This window comes from Neolamprologus multifasciatus, chromosome 12 (assembly GCF_963576455.1).
Source record: "Neolamprologus multifasciatus chromosome 12, fNeoMul1.2, whole genome shotgun sequence".
Taxonomy (NCBI): domain Eukaryota; kingdom Metazoa; phylum Chordata; class Actinopteri; order Cichliformes; family Cichlidae; genus Neolamprologus; species Neolamprologus multifasciatus.
In genome coordinates this window covers 24,830,810-24,852,700 of record NC_140450.1, presented here as the reverse complement: position 1 = coordinate 24,852,700, position 21,891 = coordinate 24,830,810, and the positions used below count along the sequence as shown (strand labels likewise).

General features: G+C 40.5%; 2 protein-coding genes across 3 annotated transcripts; one reads left to right on the top strand and one right to left on the bottom strand.

The window, feature by feature from the left end:
- The first annotated feature begins 2,161 nt into the window (after positions 1–2,161).
- Positions 2,162–7,921, top strand: LOC146507075 (aldehyde dehydrogenase 1A1-like). Of its 2 annotated transcripts, XM_085180143.1 has the most exons (14): positions 2,685–3,420; positions 4,219–4,379; positions 4,567–4,671; positions 4,919–5,059; positions 5,172–5,301; positions 5,442–5,503; positions 5,774–5,902; positions 6,034–6,147; positions 6,280–6,382; positions 6,737–6,921; positions 7,004–7,168; positions 7,270–7,427; positions 7,568–7,642; positions 7,813–7,921. In XM_085180143.1, exons 1-14 carry the CDS (start codon positions 3,360–3,362, stop codon positions 7,883–7,885), a joined length of 1,662 nt encoding a protein of 553 aa, XP_085036269.1. In that variant the 5' UTR covers positions 2,685–3,359; the 3' UTR covers positions 7,886–7,921. The 2 variants fall into 2 exon arrangements, with proteins under 2 accessions (XP_085036268.1, XP_085036269.1); XM_085180142.1 differs by having other exon boundaries at positions 2,162–3,420; positions 6,034–6,382.
- Positions 7,922–8,637: 716 nt separating this feature from the next.
- Positions 8,638–21,220, bottom strand: tmc2b (transmembrane channel-like 2b). Its single transcript, XM_085180152.1, has 18 exons — positions 19,485–21,220; positions 18,532–18,687; positions 16,777–16,867; positions 16,613–16,694; positions 16,404–16,510; positions 16,208–16,306; positions 15,082–15,224; positions 14,834–14,981; positions 14,258–14,452; positions 13,950–14,129; positions 13,050–13,208; positions 12,469–12,597; positions 11,850–11,917; positions 11,351–11,590; positions 10,922–11,047; positions 9,174–9,252; positions 8,951–9,077; positions 8,638–8,855 (listed from the first exon to the last, which is right to left on the bottom strand). Exons 1-18 carry the CDS (start codon positions 19,907–19,909, stop codon positions 8,638–8,640), a joined length of 2,772 nt encoding a protein of 923 aa, XP_085036278.1. The 5' UTR covers positions 19,910–21,220.
- Positions 21,221–21,891: the final 671 nt, after the last annotated feature.

Genomic DNA, 21,891 nt, shown 5'->3' with positions numbered 1-21,891 from the left:
TATAAAGTGTAACAAAAAAACAAACAAAAAAACCCCCCTCAAAATTTGGGCGTCACAGACAGCATATTCATCACCTACAGTCTTATAACTGACAACAACAGGGTCATGTAAGCTAACTTTAAGCTGGTAGACAACAAAGCTAACTAGCAACAGCTGACAAGCCCGACTTAGCTGAGGTGTTCTTGATGAGGGGAAGACCTTAAAACATGGGAACAGATTGTGAAGGTCATGTGCTGGCGTAGACTCACATGTAAGAACATATTTGCATAGCACATTTTTACACAAAAACTACAGAATTCTTTATAACAAAATACCAGAGAATAGAAACAAAGGTTAACCAAATGCAAGTGTAAAAACATGAGGTTTTAGCTGTTTTATGAAGGTGATCACTGAGTCCACAGATTTCAAGTTCAGTAATTCATTGTTCACTTGCTCTGACAAGCAAACAATGAATCACAATATTTTATACATGATGAAATAAATGCATGAATAACAGTTTCCAGTTCAGAGTGTGACACAATGAGACTTTACTTGGAAATATTTCTTAAGTAATACAAGCAAGTGATTTGACATGAACGTCCAACATGCAAAGGTTACGCCAAGGTTGTCATGGCCCTGAGTCTGTGGACTCAGTGGTTTTGATTATTATCATATGTTTCAGGTTAATTCTTGTTAAGATTTTCTTGTTCTTATGGTTTGGTTTCTGTTTTGTATTCTGAGCTCCTCCTGTTCAGTGTCTCTGTACCTGCCCTGGTCCTACGTCTCTGTGTTCCCTCCCTGTTGCCATGTCCGTGTCATGTCGCGTGTTATCCCGTGTTTCCTGCATATCATTCTGCGTGACTTTCTGCATTTTCTTCTGCAAGTCATGGTTTCAGGTTTGTTTAGTAAGTTTTTCCCAGTTTAGGTTTATCTTAGTTTCTGTTGTTCCCATGTCCACTCAGTCTGTATTCTCACCATTTTGAAAATAAAGTTCACTCACATCAAAGCCAGTGCCTGGCTTTTGGGTCTGCCGCTGCAACCGTGACAAAAGTTCCAGAGAGAAGATTTAGCAAATGTGGCACAAGGACCGAGTTTCCATTATCTTAGACTTAAATCTGTCAGGGGACAAATAAGGACTTCTGCTTTTCCTTCGTTAAGTCGGAGCACCTATGTAGGATCTGTAGCTAAGAATTATCTTGGGACCTAAAAGAGATATATAACTGAATGTCATCTGAATGTAGCAGTGATTAAAAAAATGTCCTCAAAGATGTTCAAAACGTGCTGAAGAGCCATCAGATATAACAGAAAGGGCCCTAAAACAGAACCTTGTGGCACGCCATAGGTAATAGAAATAGAAGAGGACATGTACTTCACTGTGTTTATGTCATCACTGGTCATCTGCATTATTAAAGGAGTGAGAAGTGTCTTCACCTAGGCCATGTGGGGGTTGCAATATCCCATACGACATGTGTTGTTTTTATACACTGACGTGAGCAGTAAAACCTTTGAAGTGCAAATTCCAGACTTTTACTGACAATGAGTTATGACACTATGTGATCTGCCTGCACTGGACCCCTGGTATGAACAATGTAATTTCTGTAATGTGTCACAAGGGAGCGCTCTCCATCTGATTGTCCAGTGACATGCATTCCCAAATCATTGCTGCTTACTACATGTAGCTGCATATATTTAGGCTGTGAATTAAATCATTAGTGCTTCATGTTGGGAATATTTACTAATCCTAAGAGAATGACATATTCACCTGATTACAGAACAATGCAGTAAATTACAAAGACAAGTCTTTGCATTCCTCTACCTCTCATTTTTTTCATTTCTACTCTGACTAATATTTAATTTTTAATATTTAATATTTAATAATTCGACTAATAAATAGCCCTAACTAATTCCAGTGTCTGCTCACTCACCTTTTCTCTCATTCTTCCATTCCTTGTTTTCCCTTTTTATGGTAAAAATGTAAATGGCGCTTTACTCAGTCCCTAAGGACCCCAAAGTGCTTTACACTACATTCAGTCATTCACACACTGGCAATGGCAAGCTACATTGTAGCCACAGGTGCCCTGGGGTGCACTGACAGCTGCCGGACACTGGCGCCACCAGGCCCTCTGACCACCACCAGTAGGCAAACATGCCCAAGAATATTTGGCATGCAGGAGGCAGCCTGGGATCGAACCACCGACCTTCTGATTAGAGGCTCACCTGCTCTGCCACCTGAGCTACAGCCACCCCATGCATGACTGCACTGTCTCCAGTTCTTTCACCATCTCCTACTTTCCATTTTTTATTTCCTTTCTTTTTTCTTGCCCTCTATCAAACTGTCAATTTAGGTCAAGTTCAGCTGTGGGACACACGGGGCTCTGAGGCCGACCGACAGCTCCTTTGACCTGGTGATCCACATCCTGTGTAGACAGAGGCAGTCCAGTTTTGTCCTTAACTCTGGCAGACACACACTGACTCTCTGGATGGTAGAATTTCTATGAAGCAATTTGCTGCATATGTTCGAACATTAAAACAAGGCCAGAGTTACAGATCTAATACTCCATTCAAAACGTCTGAGTTTGTGTACATGCTCAATGTATAGCTAACCTACGCAGACCCCACCTGACACTAGGATCGAGTATGTGTTGATCAACATTGACTATGTGCTTCCCTAATGAGGAACAAACCCTTTGGAGATAAGTAGAGCAACAGAATCTAGGTTACTTATTTACAGTGTGCTGTATTTCCAGTCCAAACTCTTTCATAGAAAAAGGCTTCAAGTCAAGTGTGTGACAAATAAGAGGTGAACGCATTAGTATGGGAGGATGGTTTTCACTATGTTTTCAACACTCCCTAGATGCAGCTCTACAAATCTTCTCTTTGTTTAATGAGGGTTAAATCAGGTTGTGTTGTCAAAGGGGATAATTCTCAAAAGGATGTGTGTATATCGAGACAGAAAATGGGCACACCAGACAAAATTATGTGATCACATTGTTCCTGGGAGACAGTGAAGCAGCAGGAGGCCCCTTATCAAAGCAAACATCTTCCCAATTATGCTTGTTGACTTGGAGGTGAATCCCGCTGATTACAAAAATGGCTAATAATTAAAAATGTGTCTAACCATACTGTACTTCCATTGTCACGTCAGATGATTAGTGAGCTTGCCGCCTCCCGGGACACATGAGGTAAACTGGGATTGGGTCCATCTTAATGGTTATTTGCACGTGCAGGCAGACCCTCAAATGACCCAGGAGAAATCCTTCTGTGACAGCGCGCAATCCTGCACATTTCTACTTTCTGACGCTGAGAGCTGAAAGTATATAAAGAAGCTTGGAGACTCTCCGGTCAGCTGACACCGAGAGGAAGGAGAGAGCAGCTGCAACATGCCTGTGATCGGAGTGGAAATACACCAGTCGGGGGAAACTGCATCAGCATCACCCACAGGTAGCACAATTTTTTATGTTTACGTAATGTAATTCCACAACCATTTTCTAATGTTTGTTGAAAGACCAGATAAGAGTGCTTTTATAATAATAATAAAAAATAATAATAATAATAATAATAATAATTATTATTATTATTATTCAAAAAAACTGATCCTAATATTGTTTATAAGATTGAAGCTAAGACTGTCAGGTGATAGACATAAATGTTTAAAAGTAATAGGCTTAATTTGCCAGATTTAAAAGTTTATAAGTGCTATATCGACACATAGTTATGTATACATAATCTATTGTCTGGCTTCTCTACAAAAGTATACAAGTGATATAGTAACATATTCAAACTGTCTTTTATCTGACACAGAAATCCACAATGCCTTAATTAAACTTGTTTCTTCCATATGAGCCCATGCATGATTGGGTTTTCAGCAATTACAGTGAAATGCACCTCTGCTCATATTTTGCCCTGGCACAGCACTTGATGTTCTCAGATTCTCTCAGTTTAATTAAGGTCTAGTCCATTCTTCTGAGCCAGCAAACCATGCCAGTGCGTGGTCATGACCCTTGACCGTCCAGTTTAAAAAAAGCTGACAATGCCAATAACTAATTTGGCACAGTTTCTATTTACTCCACTGGGTTGGGATAGCATCGTGTGCACAGGGTTACTATCCTCACTCAGTGACCCAAATGTTAGCTTTCGCAATCACGTGTGTGTGTGTATCTATCTGTGTATTCACACACCTAATCAGACAAAGAGACTTGAACAACATTGTGTTCCATTTCTGTTTTTTGTTTTTTTCAGAGAGAAAAAATTACAGCTTGAGCTCCCAGCCAGCCAATGGTTATGAACATCAGTCTGGCAATGGGTTCAACCACCAGGACCACAATTCCCAGAATGCAGATGGATTGGAGACAAATGCACTGCCCACTCCAATTGCAAATCCCCAAATTGTTTACACTAAGGTAAGCTGCAAGCCAAGAAGCAAAGCATATTTATAAGATGAAATAATTTGAATATAGGAAATATTTACCAGTCCTTTATCAATTGGGATACAGTAATTACCTGGAACAGCATTCAGAGATGATACCCTACACTGTCAAAGAGTGAGGGGGATACATCACACAATCTTTGTCTCTCTTTTACCCTCAGGTGTTCATCGGTAACGAGTGGCATGAGTCATGCAGTGGCAGAAAGATTCCTGTGTATAATCCCACCACCGAGAAGCTGCTGTGTGAAGTGGAGGAGGCCGACTCAGTGAGTATTTTACACGTCGCTAGTAAGTTAGATGTGCTTTTTTAAAGCTTTACAAGAATTTTTTTTGAATTGTAATGTTTATGGAGCATTATTATGACTTACATTGTGAGCACTTTTTTGTACAATGTCTAACGTGTTGTATGCTGTGTAGATTGGGGATCTCCTTAAAGCAAATTTTTCAAGTAAACACATAAACTTGATCTGGCGTGATTGTGGTGGTAACCTCCTTAACGTGTGCTAATAACAGGATGATGTAGACGAGGCAGTGAGGAGTGCCAGAGCTGCTTTCCAGATGGGATCACCGTGGAGATCCATGGATGCCTCAGACCGAGGCCATTTACTTAACAGACTTGCCGACTTGGTGGAGCGAGACCGGCTCTTGCTAGCAGTGAGAAATACACATACACGTACCTGAAGTAAATCATCAGTAAATGTTGCTCCACAAAACATCACGACTGGATTATTATGACGCTGTGTGTGCTTTTTTGCTTGTTTTCCAGACACTAGAAGCTCTAAACTGTGGCAAAGTTTTCCTCGTGGCATATTTTGTAGATCTGATGGCTACAATCAAGACCTTGAGATATTACAGCGGCTGGGCAGACAAGATTCACGGAAAAACCATCCCCGTAGGTGAGTTAAATTCATTTTTTTGATTTAGATCAGATGTTACACGTGTTTCCATATTTGAAACCATCAGCACAACAAAAACTGGATGCATTCAGTGCTATAATAAATGAACTGTGTGTGTTTTTCCTTTTTTGGTTTTTTAGATGGAGAATATTTTACCTACACACGGCATGAGCCCATTGGAGTATGTGGTCAGATCATTCCTGTAAGTGAAATAAACACTAAAGGATGGCAAACATTCAACTTTTATGTTACCAAGTTTTTGTGTTTTTTCAGTGTTTACATTCAGCCAGCTGTGAGTAAAGTAATGGTCCTGAATGTGGTGAAAAAATGTTTTAACTTGTTTTTTTAGCTGAACCTGAGATAATTTGTTGATTGGTTCTGATTGTGTCACATTCATTATCACATAAATCTTTTAAACCAAAAAGTCTTATGAAGCAAAAACTGGAAATTGAGTTTGCACTTTGGCATTTAGTGGAACTTCCCGCTGATGATGTTTGCGTGGAAGATTGCTCCTGCTCTGTGCTGTGGGAACACTGTAGTCATCAAGCCAGCTGAACAGACCCCTTTATCAGCTCTGCATATGGCTGCACTCATCAAAGAGGTAGTTAGATTTAAATTACTAATCACCCACAACAATTATATGCAATTATATAAGTGCAAAAACTGGCGCAAGTCCATTTCTTACTGAAAGAAGATGACTGAGTGGCTCTCTTTTCAACTCTCTGTGTTCAGGCTGGGTTTCCTCCTGGAGTGGTGAATGTGTTGCCTGGTTATGGTCAGACAGCAGGCTGTGCCATTTCTCACCACATGGATATAGACAAAGTAGCCTTTACCGGATCTACTGCTGTTAGTATAAATCTCAGCACAGTGTGTCTGTGTGAACAGCTTGCTCTCTTCTGTTTTTGTGCATTTCACTCATGTACAAGTGAACTCCTTTACTGTAACCATGCGGCTCACATGGTTGTCACTGGTTGCCAGGTTGGAAAACTTATCCAGAAGGCTGCAGGTGAAAGCAACCTGAAGAGAGTCACACTGGAACTTGGTGGAAAAAATCCCAATATTGTCTTTGCAGACTGTGACTGTGAGTGGGACCTTTTTTTCACTTGATTACGTCACATTTCTCTCTTTAAATGTCATATTCTCTTATACCTTTACCATGTCTAACCATTTCTGAATTGAACAAATAAAGTGCAGCACCATATTAAGTCACACTTGTGGTGTATAAATCTTTCTTTTAGATTTGATATATATGATATATCTTGTAGTAGTATTATCTTACTGTAGTGGTTTTCCCTAACAAGTGAATGATCCCTCGTTTGAACCTGGGAGTAGAAGAATCCCTTTGGGGTCGTGTCACGAAGGGCATCTGTTGTTAAAAAGAAATCTGCCAACTACCAGCAGTTAAAGGTGGCTTTTCTGTGTATATGTCTTGCAGTAGAGTACGCAGTGGAGCAGGCACACAGTGGTCTGTTCTTCAATCAGGGCCAGTGCTGTCTGGCAGGATCCAGGGTGTTTGTAGAGGAACCAATCTACGAGGAATTTGTCCGCCGCAGTGTAGAGAAAGCCAGATCCAAAGTCCTGGGAAACCCACTCTTGCCAGGCGTGGACCAGGGACCACAGGTATACTGTGGCCTGAATACTGTTACCAACTAACAAGTCAGACAGGTCAGAATAATATGAGCTTTGTTTATTTTTTCCTCAGATCGACCAGAAGCAGTTTAATAAGATAATGGAGCTAATAGAAAGCGGGAAGAGAGAAGGTGCAACTCTGGAGTGCGGTGGCTCTCCAGGAGGCCAGCAGGGACTTTTCATCCAACCCACCGTGTTCTCAAATGTCAGAGACCATATGCGTATCGCTAAAGAAGAGGTACTCCCACCCCCAACGGTGGAGCACATATTAAAATACGTGGTCTAATTCTACTGCTCTTTTTATTCCTTTTGTAAGATTTCTCTACCATCCTCTTGCAGATATTTGGCCCGGTGCAGCAGATTATGTGTTTCCGCAGCATCAGTGAAGTCATCCAGAGAGCCAATGCCACACAATACGGGTTGGCAGCAGGAGTCTTCACTAATGACATCAACAAAGCCCTTACAGTCTCCTCTGCTCTGCAAGCCGGCATGGTCTGGTATGGATCACATCCTTTGCACAGAGCATGATAACTGAAGCCTCTCTTAAAGTCCCATTAGACTTTGGAATAGTGCAGCTACTACTATTGTATGCCTGTTTTTAAGGAATAAGGTGAAACTAATGCTGCTTTAATTCTAGGGTGAACTGCTACAATGCCATGAGTATTCAGTGTCCATTCGGTGGCTTCAAGATGTCTGGGAATGGGAGAGAACTGTGAGTGTTGCCATTTTGAAATCTAAGGAAATTAACCTGTACATTTGCTTCATTAATGTCCATCAAACAACTACGTAATCGTTGCTTTGAGACTTTGTAACAATACACTGCAACTTGACTAGTAAACTCGTTCTCGTTTTAATCAGTAGTGCTTGTTTTAATTATTTCAGGGGGGAATATGCACTGCAGGAGTACACTGAAATCAAGGCAGTCACAATCAGAATATCACAGAAGAGCTCATGATACTGCCAGTCTACATTTCTCCTGTTTAAACCACCAGCCAGAGTCAGATCATTAGATCATGCTGCACCTGCATGTTTTGTAGCCACTTTGTGAATATTTATTCCATTTTCTGCTCAGACTTTCTTTATTTTTGTCATATACCCCCAGGGTTACATGACTTTTGTCTATGGTGGTCCTCCAGTGTACAGGTTTGTAAACGGATTGTTCTTTGAAGTGTTGCCTCTCGTGTGTTTGATAGTTTAGTTACACCATAAATGGCAATTTTTCATAAATAGAACATTTTAATAGATGTCATGCAAAAAATTAGAAAGTCACTTTAAAAACTATGTACAGGAATTTCCACATGAAATCAGTCGTCTGTATAGATAAGCAGTAAACTGTAGACTGATTCCACTGTAGTAAACAGGAAAAAAAGCCGAGTCCTTGGTAGAAGTTGCTGAGACATAGAGTTTGTTGACATTTTTGCAGTTGTAATACTACTGACACAGATAACTCACCATTTCTGTATTTTTTAACTGAGTTGCTGCAGTAACTACAGACTTTTTCCAGTGTTAGGTATGACTGATGTCTCATCTAGCATGTTGAAAATACTAATTGAATGCTTTTCATTCATATAATAAAATTACAATAAAAAAAATGATGTTATGAAATTTGTGTTCATTTGCATCATTGCAGTAAATCCAAAATTGATTCCTCCTCCATATGCAGCTGGAGCCATCCTAGCAGATATCTGTAACTGTGAATCATGCTTCTTATGTCCTCGGAGGAGCGCCCCGACCTCTCCCTCTGCCAGGCCCAGGTATAGGGCCCCTGAGATGTCCAGGAGGCCCTCCCCGTGCCCGAGGAGGATGGGCTACTGGCCCTCTGGGGTTTGGGGCAGCCAGTGACACCTCCTTTTGTAGGTTGACCCCTTTCCCCGCTGATCCTGGCTTCATTTTGGTAGACTTGCTTCCCTTCTCAATTACAATATCTAAAAAGACAGATTGAGAGTTGGGAAACGTGGTCAGGTCAATGGGGTGTTAATTATCCTACAGTATATGCAGCTGAAGATGTATGTGAGTGTACCATGAGGCGGCTCTTCCTCAGTGGGAGGCGGTATTAGAGATTTATTTGGCAGAAGGTCCTCCAAGTCTTTCATTACTTGATTAGTGCTGTCCTTGTTGTTCCTGCGGTTCTTCTCCTCGTCTCGGGCCTGAAGTGATGACCAACAAACCCGACAGTCATTTGCTTTGAATCTAATCTTGAACTTTTGCTTAAATAAGGGATATTAAGAGAAATTCATACTGACCATTTTCATCTTCTTTTTAAGGTCCAGGTTTGCCTGTTGGTATCCCTTTGACACTGTGTTAAGGTAGTAGATGGCCAACCTGTTACACAGTATAAGTCTTTTACTGTGCCACTGCAGATGGATTAGATTACAGTCAGGCTTTCCACACAGTGATAGATCATATTGTTCTGTCATTTTGTTCTGTGTTTATGTACATGCACCGATCATGGAAATCTCAGGCAAATTTATATTTTGTCTGGGTGCCATGACGTGTGTTACTTTGCCTCATCAGTTACAAGTTTAAAAGAACTGTTGTTAAATTCATAAGCTGCACAGGTAGCTTATCTGCTCTTTGTTATCTACCCAAACGTAATGTGATAATGTCAGAGTGGAAACAAAACACTGTTCGCAAACACTGGTTTTCTTGCCAGAAAGCTTAGGGTGAGCAAATAAAATGCCACTACACTGAAAAGCAGCTAATGAATAGCCTCCTGAAACTTAAGCTGCCTGCTTAGATACACCACTCCAGGGCTCAGGCCAGCTACATGCATATGAGAAAGACAGCACAAAAAGTATCCGCTGTAGCCACCTGCCACAGGGTAGGCCACAAAAACAAATGGAAGAATGGAAAATTCAAAATACTGAGCAAGGTGTAAAAAGCAAGAAAGCTAGGTTGGGTTTGTCTGCAGGGAAACTTGTTGCTTGTGAGAAGAGATGACAGAGATGTTTGTACCTGAAATGACTGGCAACTACCACAAAAATATTCACACGCATGCGTTTTCCCCATTAAGAGCTATAACAAGGATAAAGACTAACCAAAAAAAATCCACAGGACAGCACACATGTTTTATTTGTGGATTTAAATTTAAATGGAGGATTAAAGCTGGTCCTTTCTTTAGGAGCACCTGTACAGAAACTAGACCTGCCAGATGACCACAGTAATTTAATTTATTAAGAAAAGAGATTGTTTGTTAACTGTAAAATGTGTTTGCTTACTTGACCACATCTTCACCACAACTATAGATGCCACCGGTACTGCTTTTGTCCTCTTTCCCTGCCCTCATCCCCAGTCGGTTGCGGCAGATGGCCGCCCCTCAATAAGTCTGGTTCTGCCTGAGGTTTCTTCCTGTTATAAGGGAGTTTTTCCTTTCCATTGCTTGTTCATAAGGGGTCATCTGATTGTTGGGATTTTCTCTGTATTATCGTAGGTCTGTACCTTCCAATATAAAGCACCTTGAGGGGGCTCTTGTTGTGATGTGGGGTTAAAGTGAATTCCTCAAAATCAGTGCCACTCAGTTAGGACAATGTGATCCGCCACACCACAAAATCAGGAACAGATAGACACCTTAAACTCTCTCTACTCTCTGAATTCTTCAGATCCCAATCTGGGTGAGTATCTGACAAACACACTCCATAGAGACCAACCAAGACTACCCTCCGATTATCACGGCCCACATTTTCACTGTACTCCTCCAAGAAAGGCTGACTTTTGTTGCCACTGTGTGGTAGTGTCAAAAAAGACAATGTAAGGGTAACATCACCACATTATCAGTATTCACTAAGATAGAGACAACTGAAATGCACACAATTTGTTTTTCTAAATAAATAATAAGGTGTAGGCAACCTTAAATATATTAGCAGTGCACAAAAGGATTCATTTGTTTTCTTACATTTATCATGCACGCTTAAAAATACACAAAATGTAAAAATGTATCTTCATTTAGCAGGTACAGAAGCCATGTTTGACTTATTATTTAAATTAAACTTACACCATGAGGAGGACGGCAGGCACGATGAGTCCAGGATTGGTGGCATACGTAAAAATGTTCCCTATGAAAGCTGGTAAATCCTGCGTTATAGTCTCCATAACCACATCGTACATCCTGTCCTGACCACTGGGGGGATATTGTTACTGTTATCATTATTGTTACTAACCCTTGGATTTAAAAAAACAAAAACAAAAACAAAACATGTGCATGCAGAAGTATGCTTGAGAAACCTGCCAAGAAGCTGCAGATTAAAATTTTTTATGTTCATTCTTTAAGTTGACTCTAATAATTATGTTAATGATCATCTAGTGAATCTGAATAAGCTTGTTCATGCATATTATTAACCGAATAAAATATTTTAATCTGCAGAAAAAGAAAAAAGATATTTCATGCACCACCTTAGATCTCTTATTTTAACATCATACTGACCTGAATGGACCGCAGTCGAAGGACGGGGGCAGGGTCATTATCGTGTAAACAACAGGAAGCAAGCTAAGGAAGAGCACGAGGAGCAGCAGGCCCATGTAGAAGTTGTTGGACCTCGATGCCTTGAAAACTCGCTCGTGAGGAACATTACAGGCCATCACTGCCCAGCACTGGAAGTACATCGACGTCAGGAGACGCAGCACATTCAGACCCACCAGACCTGGAGCGTAAAATGCTCCCATCCTAAGAAAAACAACATATTAAGCAACACTGTTCAAAAAGAAAAAAGATCCCGATGCAATTTCAAACTAATCAGCCACTGAATAGTGTAATTAGTGTTATTAGAGATTTTGTGATTGCTGCATTAATGATAGGCGGATCAAAGAAACATGAGCTGTGTTTCAGCAGAGGGAAGCTTATTAGTGAGCCATTCATCTCATTAGAGAATCTCCGGTCAAGCAGAAAGGAGTCAGAAAATAAAATCATCGATGGAGTAATTCACCATATCATTCCTTGATTGAAGATAAGCCCCAGCACATTCCCACTGATGTCAAACTCTGCATATGATGGCTGGAATAAACACACAAACAACATGATTCGCATGTTCTCCTGAATTAATAAACAGCAGGTCAATACACTTTGCATTTGTTGCTCTCTCTCTCTCACACTCTGTAATTAAGTTCTCATTGTAGTGTCCTGTTTCACTCTATGTTGCCAGATGTCATTGCAAAGTATCAGGTTGATGTAGATGGATTTACGAACTGCGGTGGTAAACCCCTTGAATTAAAGCAGAAAGTCTGCACCTCCTCCTCTGTTCATGTGTTCAGTAATACCAGAATGATAATGACATAACCACTACTTAAACTGACACAATCACCTTAAATTCCCATGAAGGACTTGAGACAAGTGGTGCAAGTGCAGACTTAAAAGTTTTATTTTATTTATTTTTTTAATTGTGTTAACGGCAATTGAGCAACAATCAGTTTTGAGGCCTGCTGAGGCCTGTTCCCTGCAAACATTGCTGATGAGCAGGACATTATTTCAGTCAAACAAACTAAGACGAACATATGTTAAGGGCACGGGACACTGTGACCCACTGACACACAATTAGGAGTACTCACGAATCCGGCCTCCAGGTCCCAGCACCAGCAGTAGTTGAGGAAGCGAACGATGATAGCTCGCCCAAAGTCACCGATCAAGATAGTCAAAAAGGTTACCTGCATGTCTGATACGATAAGTTTCACAAATTCCTGCAAGGTAAAAGTAAAGACATAAAGAAAAGAAAGAATTGTGATGTTGTCCATGTCCCCAAATGTTTATTTATTCAAATACTTAATTTTTCAGGGAATATGCTTGGTATGAACTAAATGTATACCAATCAAATAAGTTTTGTTTGATCAGAAAATTCACATTTTATAATGTACCTATGTAATAAGATTACATGGAACATTTACATTAGTCATCATGGGCAGAACATATGTAGAGTCTATGACCCCTACCAAATTGAAACAATGTTGCACTGATCACTGCGCTAGCATAGATAAATAGTTATTAATGAACTTGTGCAACACAAATTGACCGATGATTTTATGAGTAACTGTAATGTGATTATTGTGTTACACACAATTTAGTGTAATTACAGTAATGCAGTACTTTGTAATGTGTTTCCCTCAGCACTGTTATACATAAAGCTTCTACTAACTATTCCCACTGATGTCTCCCAACATGGTCCTCTGACAGCATCTGCAGGGTTCACGACCAGTGGAGGCACATCCGTCGTGTTGTAGTAGGAGCTGTAGTTGGCATTGTACTCATGTATAGCCCATTCAGTGGCATTCTTGAGCTCCTGCTCCGTTTCCAGCTGAAAAACATTTAATGCATCAAAGAAAAATTAAGGTGTCAGTGTTCATGCAGCATATTTCATACACACATCAATGTAGTTTCCAGGATTTAAAAGAGAACTGATTATTGGGAATTTGGGAAGGACTGTTCACTTTCTGCTTAAGATGTAAGTTAAAGGTCCGATACCACTGTCGCTTAATTTAGCACAAACACAGGAACAGTAGCCAGGATCTGACTGAGGAAAACAAAACCTGCATAACCGGCTATGAGGTTTAGGGGGCAATATTTCACACACACACACACACACACACACACACACACACACACACACACACACACACACACACACACAAACAAACACACACTCATTTTCATATCTTAGCAAGGATATCTAATTGACATAATGCTTTCCCTAGCCACTTACCCTAACCGTCATCATCAATGACGGTTAGGGTAGGTTAGGAATGCCTAACCTTAATCCTCAGCCTAAACCTAACCATGACCTAATTGTAACCCTGACACTAAAACCACATTTTGAGCCTCAAAAGTGCCTTCAGCGTTGTGGGGACACACATTTTGTCCCCATAAGTGACTGTTGGTTAACACAAGTATAGTGGCATGCAAATTTTCTGTCCTCATAAATGTGTCTAAACATGTGTGACAAATATGCAAAAAACCAAGACATCTGTAGTGTACATTACTTTTCACAGCAGTGTATAAATGCAACTGTAACTAATGCATGAAGGCACATCAGCCATACCTTGTCATTAACTTCATCAAAGAGAGCAAAGAGGAAGGTGTAAAGATTTCCCAGGAAGAGGGCGAAAATCCTCCCCAGCTGCCACTTAAGGGCAATACGGGGATGATAATCTTCCAACTCTGCGATGGTTTCAAACAGTGGAGGACACACTAGTCCCAATAGAGACATCACAAACTCCACCTGATACAAAAGACAAGAGAGAATGTAAACATTTATTTTTCAAGCCTCAACTTTCCCAACTTTTCATCGCTCCTTGTGTCAGAAACCTCATTCGGTAAAAGAACACCATGTGCTCAGTGTAAACCTGCCTCGTTCTTTTGAAACCACGTGAGAGATGCTGGATCCATCTTAGCAAAATCCTGAGAACGTTTCACCACAAAGTAGATGAGATAACCACTGCCACCGAGACAGCACAGGATCATAATATTTGCCAGAATCCTGAGGAAACGTTGGAGATGGATGTTTTCATCCTTCTGGTTCTCCTTTTCATCTACAATGGACTCCTGCATTACAAATAAAGAAGCACTTAAGATCTCTTTCAGTTTCAAGTTACACAATTTAGCACCTTCACATTTCAGAAGTTTAAATCTCCCTGCAAATGGCACCAGGACAGTTTTCCCCACTTTTCTTGTTAAGTAGATTTTTATGATTAACCATCTTAAATTGGGGCTCAGCATATGAAAATGTTAACATGGAGTACATTATGCTCGCACCTCTCTCTTCGCTGTAACACTATAGGGGATGGAGAGATCAGTGGCAAATTAACAAGTGGGATGTGTTTGCTGGCAGCGGGAATGACATGTCCAATATGGACCTATTTTATTTACACCACATATGAAAACTTCCTTCTGAAAATCCTCCAACATGCACACACACGCGCTAACCTTAAAGCTGGTGGTTATGGAGGCGTACTTATTATCTGCAGTTTCGGGGTTTCCTATGAGGTAGTCCCAGCTGGTGAACATCTTCCAGCTGAAGGTGAACTCTCCTTCATCACCCCCATCTCCTCCCTCATTTGCATTACGAGCCATCCTGAAGAGACAAACAAAAAGAAATGATAAAGAAACCCTAACAAAAAAAACAAACCCTTCTACATAATTTTAATCTGAATGCCCACATATGTCTTGCCTACGTTCTAATGACAACCATTAGGCTGTATCCAAATATTCCAACACCAGTGAGCAGGTATGACAGAGGGAGTCTGAACTTCAGCACGCCAATGTTTCGTTCGTTGTTGTAGAAGCCATAAAACAAAATAGAGTACTTGCAGTATCCCTGTTGATGAGAAACAGAAAGGTATGGTCACGCATACATACAAATACAGTCTGCACTCAAGGTAAGTTTCTCACCACACCAATGTGGTGTGAGGGTGTAAAGGCTGCTATCTATATTGCTAACATGCGAATGTTCATTCTCTTCTGCTTATCAGCGTCACAGGGGGCTGGAGCCTATCCCAGCTAAAATAGGGCAACAGGCAGGGTACACCATGGACAGGCTGCCACCCTGACACAGGGCTAACACAGAGCAACAGACAACCATTCAGACTTACACATTTGGGCAATTTAGGAGCACTAATTAACCCAACTCCACCCAGATGGTGTAGTCAAACTCATGACTGTTCTTGCCTTGAGGTATCAGTGCTAACCACCATCGTGCTGCCATGAAGTTCAAACTGAGTACCAGAATTCAGAAGAAAGTGATTTAAGTGATCCAGGAATTCTTGTTGGTGCCAGCAGGCCGGTCTGAGTAGTTCAGAAACTGCTGATCAACTTGTGCCTTCCAACACAACCATCTCTACAGTTTATAGAGAATGGTTTAAAAAAGAGAAAATATCCAGTGAGCTGTAGTTTTCTGGGATAAAATGCTGTTTCAATGCCAGAGGTCAAAGGAGAATGGCAAGAAGCCTTTATCTGATAGAAAGGCAACTAAGACCAAGATATGCAGAAAGCCTCTCTAAACATCTTAAACCTTGAAGCAGGTGAGCCACAACAGCAGGTGCTGCTCCCCTCATCTAAGAACAAGAAACTCAGGCTGGCTACTTGAACTTGACACTGAGTTAACTGCACTCTTATGGCATCCACAGTCACCAGATCTTACCAAAACATTATCAAAAGTTTAAAAAAAAATAATAATAAAAAATGTATTTTTCTTTTCTTTGGTATAAGAGCAAAAACTACTGTTAGCCAGTCTGGGGAAAAAAAGAGAGCTTGTGTGTGAGAAAAAATGAATTAAGGGATGCATGAAGCTAGGATCCTCACACCAAAGTCAAAGAGCACTGAGAAGTCCATGGCTGTGTCCTGTTCAGATCGTGGCACAGTTTTCCGGGGAATGGAGCCATAGGGGAGACCCATGAGAACCTAAATGCAGAGGAGAGGGATGGAGACATGGATGGATGGAGCTCAGCATTTGCCACATTAGCTATTGCCTGCTAGCATACATAAAGACAAAGCCTACCTCTGGCAGCACCACCAGACCAAACATGAACCCAAACAGGATTAGGTTCAGGCCATACATCCACCTCAGAAAAATGAAGTAAGATGCCACCGATGATCCAAAATGACCTGGGGGGAAAGGGGGTGAGGTGAAAATACATAATTGTGAGGACAGCGTATTAGCAAATGTAAGATTATAGCTTAGTGATTATTTGGTTTTGTGGTACCAACTTTCTACTTCCTTTATCTTCCTCTCCCATGGTATACATGCTGTTTTGAAGTTGTCAAAGTCCCGATTAAACTTGATAAGTTTCTAGGGGAGAGTGCAGAGAAGCAAACTTAAACAATATTGCTCAAATTATAAATCAATGCATTTTGCTCAGTGAGGACGTTACCTTGGTCATCATGACTTTAAACGCATACAACTTCTTGCCTCTTCCTTTCCCGAGAGCACCTTCGAATTTTTCAACAAACTCCTGGGCCTCCCTGTTTCAGGCAGTACACAAATGTGCAGCAATGAAATGCCATCCATGCCCACATCCAACTGAAAATCATGATCTACTCAGTGAATTAATTATTTAGTTAGTGAACAGGATGTACAAACAACAGGTTTGGAATGATTTACTGATTGATGACACGCTGCATATGTTAAGAGCACTGGCAGGAAGACACAGCAAGCAGGAGGTCAGCTCACCACAACAACATGCATTAAACAGTGTCAAGCTCATGAAAAGTTAAGGCAACTCGGCTATCATGTTCCCTTTCCAGAAACTTGCCTACATACATAACAAACATACACACTTACCTCACAAACACACACTGACTTACATAAGCCTTAGCCCTGGCTGGGAAGCCAGAACAGTTTGCTGTCTTCTAACATATCTAACAGGCAGAGATACAGCCAGCTTGGCTCGTGCTGAGATTTTATAGGAACCTGTTGTCATCTATACAAATTCCACAAAGGGCAGAATTTCCATACAGTGCATCCAGAAAGTGTTCAGACCACTTCACTTGTTTCACATTTTGTCATGTTACAACCTTGTTCCAAAATGGATTAAGTTCATGGTTTGTTTGTTTTTACCTAACAGTTCTGCATTCAATATGTCCATTGTGATGTTGAGTGAACAAAAGTTTCCTCAAAATTCTTGCAAAAATCTTTTTCATTTTTAATAAAAAAATGAAAAATATTACATGCATGTACTGTAAGTATTCTCACACTTTACTCAATACTTTAGCAATAATTGTAGTCTCAAGTCTTTATGATTATGATGCTACAAGCTTGAAACGCATATTTCTGGGCAGTTTCTCCCATTCTTCTTTTCAGAACTTTTTAAGCTCCATCAGATTGGATGGGGAGCACAGCCATATTCAGATGACTGTGCTTCAAGTCTGGGCTCAGAGTTGGCCACTCAAGGACATTCACAGAGCGGTCACAAAGCCACTCTTGTCATCCTGGCTGTGCGTTTAGGGTCGTAGTCTTGCTAGTCTCAGGTGGCTTCTGTCTAGCCCACATGGGCCTGATTGGTGGTGTGCTGCAGAAATGGATGTCCTTTTGAAAGGTTCTCCTTTCTCCACAGAACAATACTGGAACTCTGTCAGAATGACCATCAGGTTCTCAGTCACCTCCCTGTCTAAGGCCCTTCTACCCGATCACTCAGATTGGCCATGCAGTCAGCTCTAGGAAGAGTCCTGGTGGTCCCAAACATCTTCCATTTACAGATTATGTTGGAATTTTGGAATAAGGCTGTAAAACAATGTGGAACAAGTGAAGTGCTGTGAATACTTTCCAGATGGACTGTAGATGAATAAAAGCCTAGATGTAAACATTTTCATAGGTTGCAGGACTCAAAAGAAGAAACATGCTTTGCCCTGTCTAAAAACACAAGTAGTTTTGTCTGTTTGTATAGTCGAGCATTGATGAGTGGAAGTACCAAACAGGTAAAGTAGCAGTGAGCAAGATTTAATAATAAATGTCCAACTTCACATGGTATTAAAAGAAAATGTGCACCAGCAAAAATGGAGTAATAATCAATTTTAAAAATGCACTCAAAATATTTTTATCTTTAATGAACAGAAGTTACGGTTGTAACAAAAAGCAGGCCAAAGAAGAGGATTAAGAGTTGGCCAGAGTTTTTTGTTTTCATTTTTACTTGAGCAGTACGAGCCTCCTCTTCATCCGCCAAGGTTTGTTCCTTAATGTAGCAATCAGCTTCTTCTTTTCTTCTACTTGTTCTTTCAGGGCAGCGATCTCTCCCTCTGACATCGACTCTTCATCACACTCATCTTCAGAGGAAGAAGCAGGAGAGCTGCCAAAGGGAAGCAACCGTCACTCGCAATGACTTTGAGAAGGCGTAATTTTCACACGATTCATCACCTCAAGAAAAGCTTTCCTGGTAGTGTTAATTAGTAGATTTAAATCTAACTGCACACACTGCAGTGTTCACTTAATAACCCCAGTTCCAAAAAAGCTGGGATTCTGTGTAAAATGTAAATAAAAACACAATGCATTGAGTAGCAAATCTCATAAACACATATTTTATTCACAATGGAACAAAGACAACAGATGTGTAACTGTGAAGATGTACCATTTTGAAGCACGTTTTGAATTTGATAACAGCAATCCCACCCCAGCAATGCGGTCAAATTGATTGGGCGGCATTTGATAGTACAGATGGAGAATAACCCAAAACATACATCCGCTGCAGTAAAGGCCTGACAGAGCATTAAAAAGGAAGTAAAACAGCATCTGGTGATGTCCATGAGCTCAAGACTTCATGCCATCATTGCCAGCAAAAGGTTTTCAACCAGGTATTAGAAATGAACATTTTATTTTCAGTTATTTAATTTGTCCAATTACTTTTGAGCCTCTGAAATGAAGGTATTGTGTTTAAAGAAATTGCTTTCGTCCCTCAAATTTTTATGCAATTTATTTTGTTCAACCCACTAAATTAAGGCTGAAAGTCTGCACTTCAACTGCATCTGAGTTGTTTGAATTAAATTTCATAGTGGTAATTTACAGAGCCAAGAAAAGAACTACACCTATATCTGTAAATACTTATGGACGTAACCGTAGATGAAATACAGCTCTCAGAGAATACTGCACCTGCTCTGCTTTCCATTCTTCTTTTTCTTGTCCTTCTCACTGCCTTTATTTGTCTCGTCTTTGCCTTTAACATTTCCCTTCTTCTCCTTATTCTGATCCTCTTTCTCCTGTTTGGAAGACGCTCTTCCTCCTTTCTTCCTTTTACCCTGATCTTCTTCGCTCTCCTCATCACGCTCCTCATTTGCAGCTTTCCTCCTGGAAGCTTTGGCTCCTTTCTGTCTCACCCTTCGTTTGTCTTCCTCATCGTCTTGGTCACTGTCTTGGGGCTTGGTCCTCTTCCTTCGTCCCCTTTTCCTCGGTGCCTCATCTTCATCTTCTTCTTCATCCTCATCATCACTGACCTGTTTGGTTTTACGCTGTGCTTTGGCTCTTCTGTTTTTGCTTCTCCTTCTGGCCTCATCTAAGACACACACACACACACACATACATACAAATATATATTATTTTTTTACATAAGGTTTGCTATTGAAAATGCAATAACATGTCCCTGAACAAATACAACCATCAACAATAAGAACTGACAAAAAGGCCCGAAAATGCCTTAAAAGCTATAAACATTTTCAAAACTTTTTTTTGTTTAATTAAACAGACAGAAAAATTGTTCCATTTGACTTACCTTCACTCCCACTGTCCAACGTAGCATCCACCTCCATCCCAACTGAACAGATGCATGAATACAGCCATTTAGATTCAAATGTTTAAATAAATATAGTAATGAATGAATGAGTCAGTTTTCCCTATAATAGCATTAAAACATCTTCTCACCATCTTCAGCCTGAATTATAGCATCGTTTTTCCTTTTTGGAGGCATCCTTCTGATCTTTTAGTTATTTATATATTCTTTTTCTCTACTACTACTACTACTCACTTCCGACTCAGTCTCATCTTCATCCATGAGTCACTCAGTTCACTGACACAGTACACTGTGAAGGTACAGAAAGAAAGTCAGTATACATAACCACATAAGCGCACACACACACCACACACACACACACACACCTCTGTTTGTGCTGCTCAAAGGCTGGGCTCCATGACAACAGCCAAAGAAACCCAGCCCTTAGATGATAATCAGGAGCCAGAGAGAATCTGAGAGACAATGGACTTGTCTATCAAAATGTTAACTGATATTATACAGGGGAGAGATATAAGAAGATATACATTTTTGGTGATTTAACACTCAAGTTTATTTGAATTGGATAATGACCAATATCTTGAGTCACTGTCATATACAACATGTAGCAATGCAACAAAACCGTTTTGAAAAGGAAAACTGATGGTCGCCTTCACTTACTTGCCACCCCGTTAGGAGACAACCAAGCAAATGCAGAAATAAAGGTTGGGCCACATTAAAGTTGGATGAAAGCTTAAGTAATCCTGATTGAAACAAGTCGCTGTATTTAAATACTATACACAACATCCTCTAGGGTGTAGAACGAGCAAACTAGTGGAGTAAAAATCAGTTATGTTACTTTAAAGGCAAGACAATTAATTTCACAAGCTGTTGATTCAATAATGGGTCCCGATTTTTAGGTTAAAGTACAGGGTGGACCATTTATATGGATACACCGTAATAAAATGGGAATGGTTGGTGATATTAAAGTCCTGTTTGTGGCACATTAGTATATGTGAGGGGGCAAACTCCTCACGATGGGTGGTGACCATGGTGGCCATTTAGAAGTTGGCCATCTTGGATACAACTTTTGTTTTTTCAATAGGAAGAGGGCCATGTGACACATCAAACCTATTTTGTAATGTCACAAGAAAAACAATGGTGTGCTTGGTTTTAACGTAACTTTATTCTTTCATGTGTCACATGGCCCTCTTCCTATTGAAAAAACAAAAGTTGTATCCAAGATGGCCGACTTCTAAATGGCCACCATGGTCACCACCCATCGTGAGGAGTTTGCCCCCTCACATATACTAATGTGCCACAAACAGGACTTTAATATCACCAACCATTTCCATTTTATTACGGTGTATCCATATAAATGGCCCACCCTGTAGAATAATAAGAGAAGGTGATAGCTGCTGTCATTTCTTCTGTTAAAGTGAAACAAAACTGCAAATAAATTCAGTTTAAATTAACAGGAAGTGGCAATTTTTGATTGGTCAAATTCATTCACTGTTTTGAGAAGTCGTTTGTGATAAAACTGCCTGGAAGAATTCCTTAAATTAACACTGCTGAATGCTGCTAAACATGAGGTTGTCCACTGGACGGACAGACAGATAGAGATAGATAGCCTAGATTTGATACATGTGGATAAAACTTAAATCAAGAAATGTTTCACCATTTTGTAAAGGTCTCTGCAAAGCACGAGCGGGTAATTCTCCACAATTGCAGGTATATGTAACTGGGTTCAGGTTCTGCGGCAGCATCTACAAGTAAAGAACTGCCCAAGCTCAAAGT

Coding starts and splice junctions, on each gene's coding strand:
- LOC146507075 (XM_085180142.1), top strand. CDS start 3,360: ATGCCTGTGATCGGAGTGGAAATACACCAGTCGGGGGAAACTGCATCA. Junction 6,383..6,736: donor TGTCTTTGCAGACTGTGACT/GTGAGTGGGACC, acceptor TATGTCTTGCAG/TAGAGTACGCAGTGGAGCAG. Junction 6,922..7,003: donor GCGTGGACCAGGGACCACAG/GTATACTGTGGC, acceptor TTTTTTCCTCAG/ATCGACCAGAAGCAGTTTAA.
- tmc2b (XM_085180152.1), bottom strand. CDS start 19,909: ATGTGTGTGTGTGTGTGTGTCTTAGATGAGGCCAGAAGGAGAAGCAAA. Junction 16,868..18,531: donor AGGAGGCTCGTACTGCTCAA/GTAAAAATGAAA, acceptor TGCCTGAAACAG/GGAGGCCCAGGAGTTTGTTG. Junction 9,078..9,173: donor TTAAAAAGAAGATGAAAATG/GTCAGTATGAAT, acceptor TCATCACTTCAG/GCCCGAGACGAGGAGAAGAA.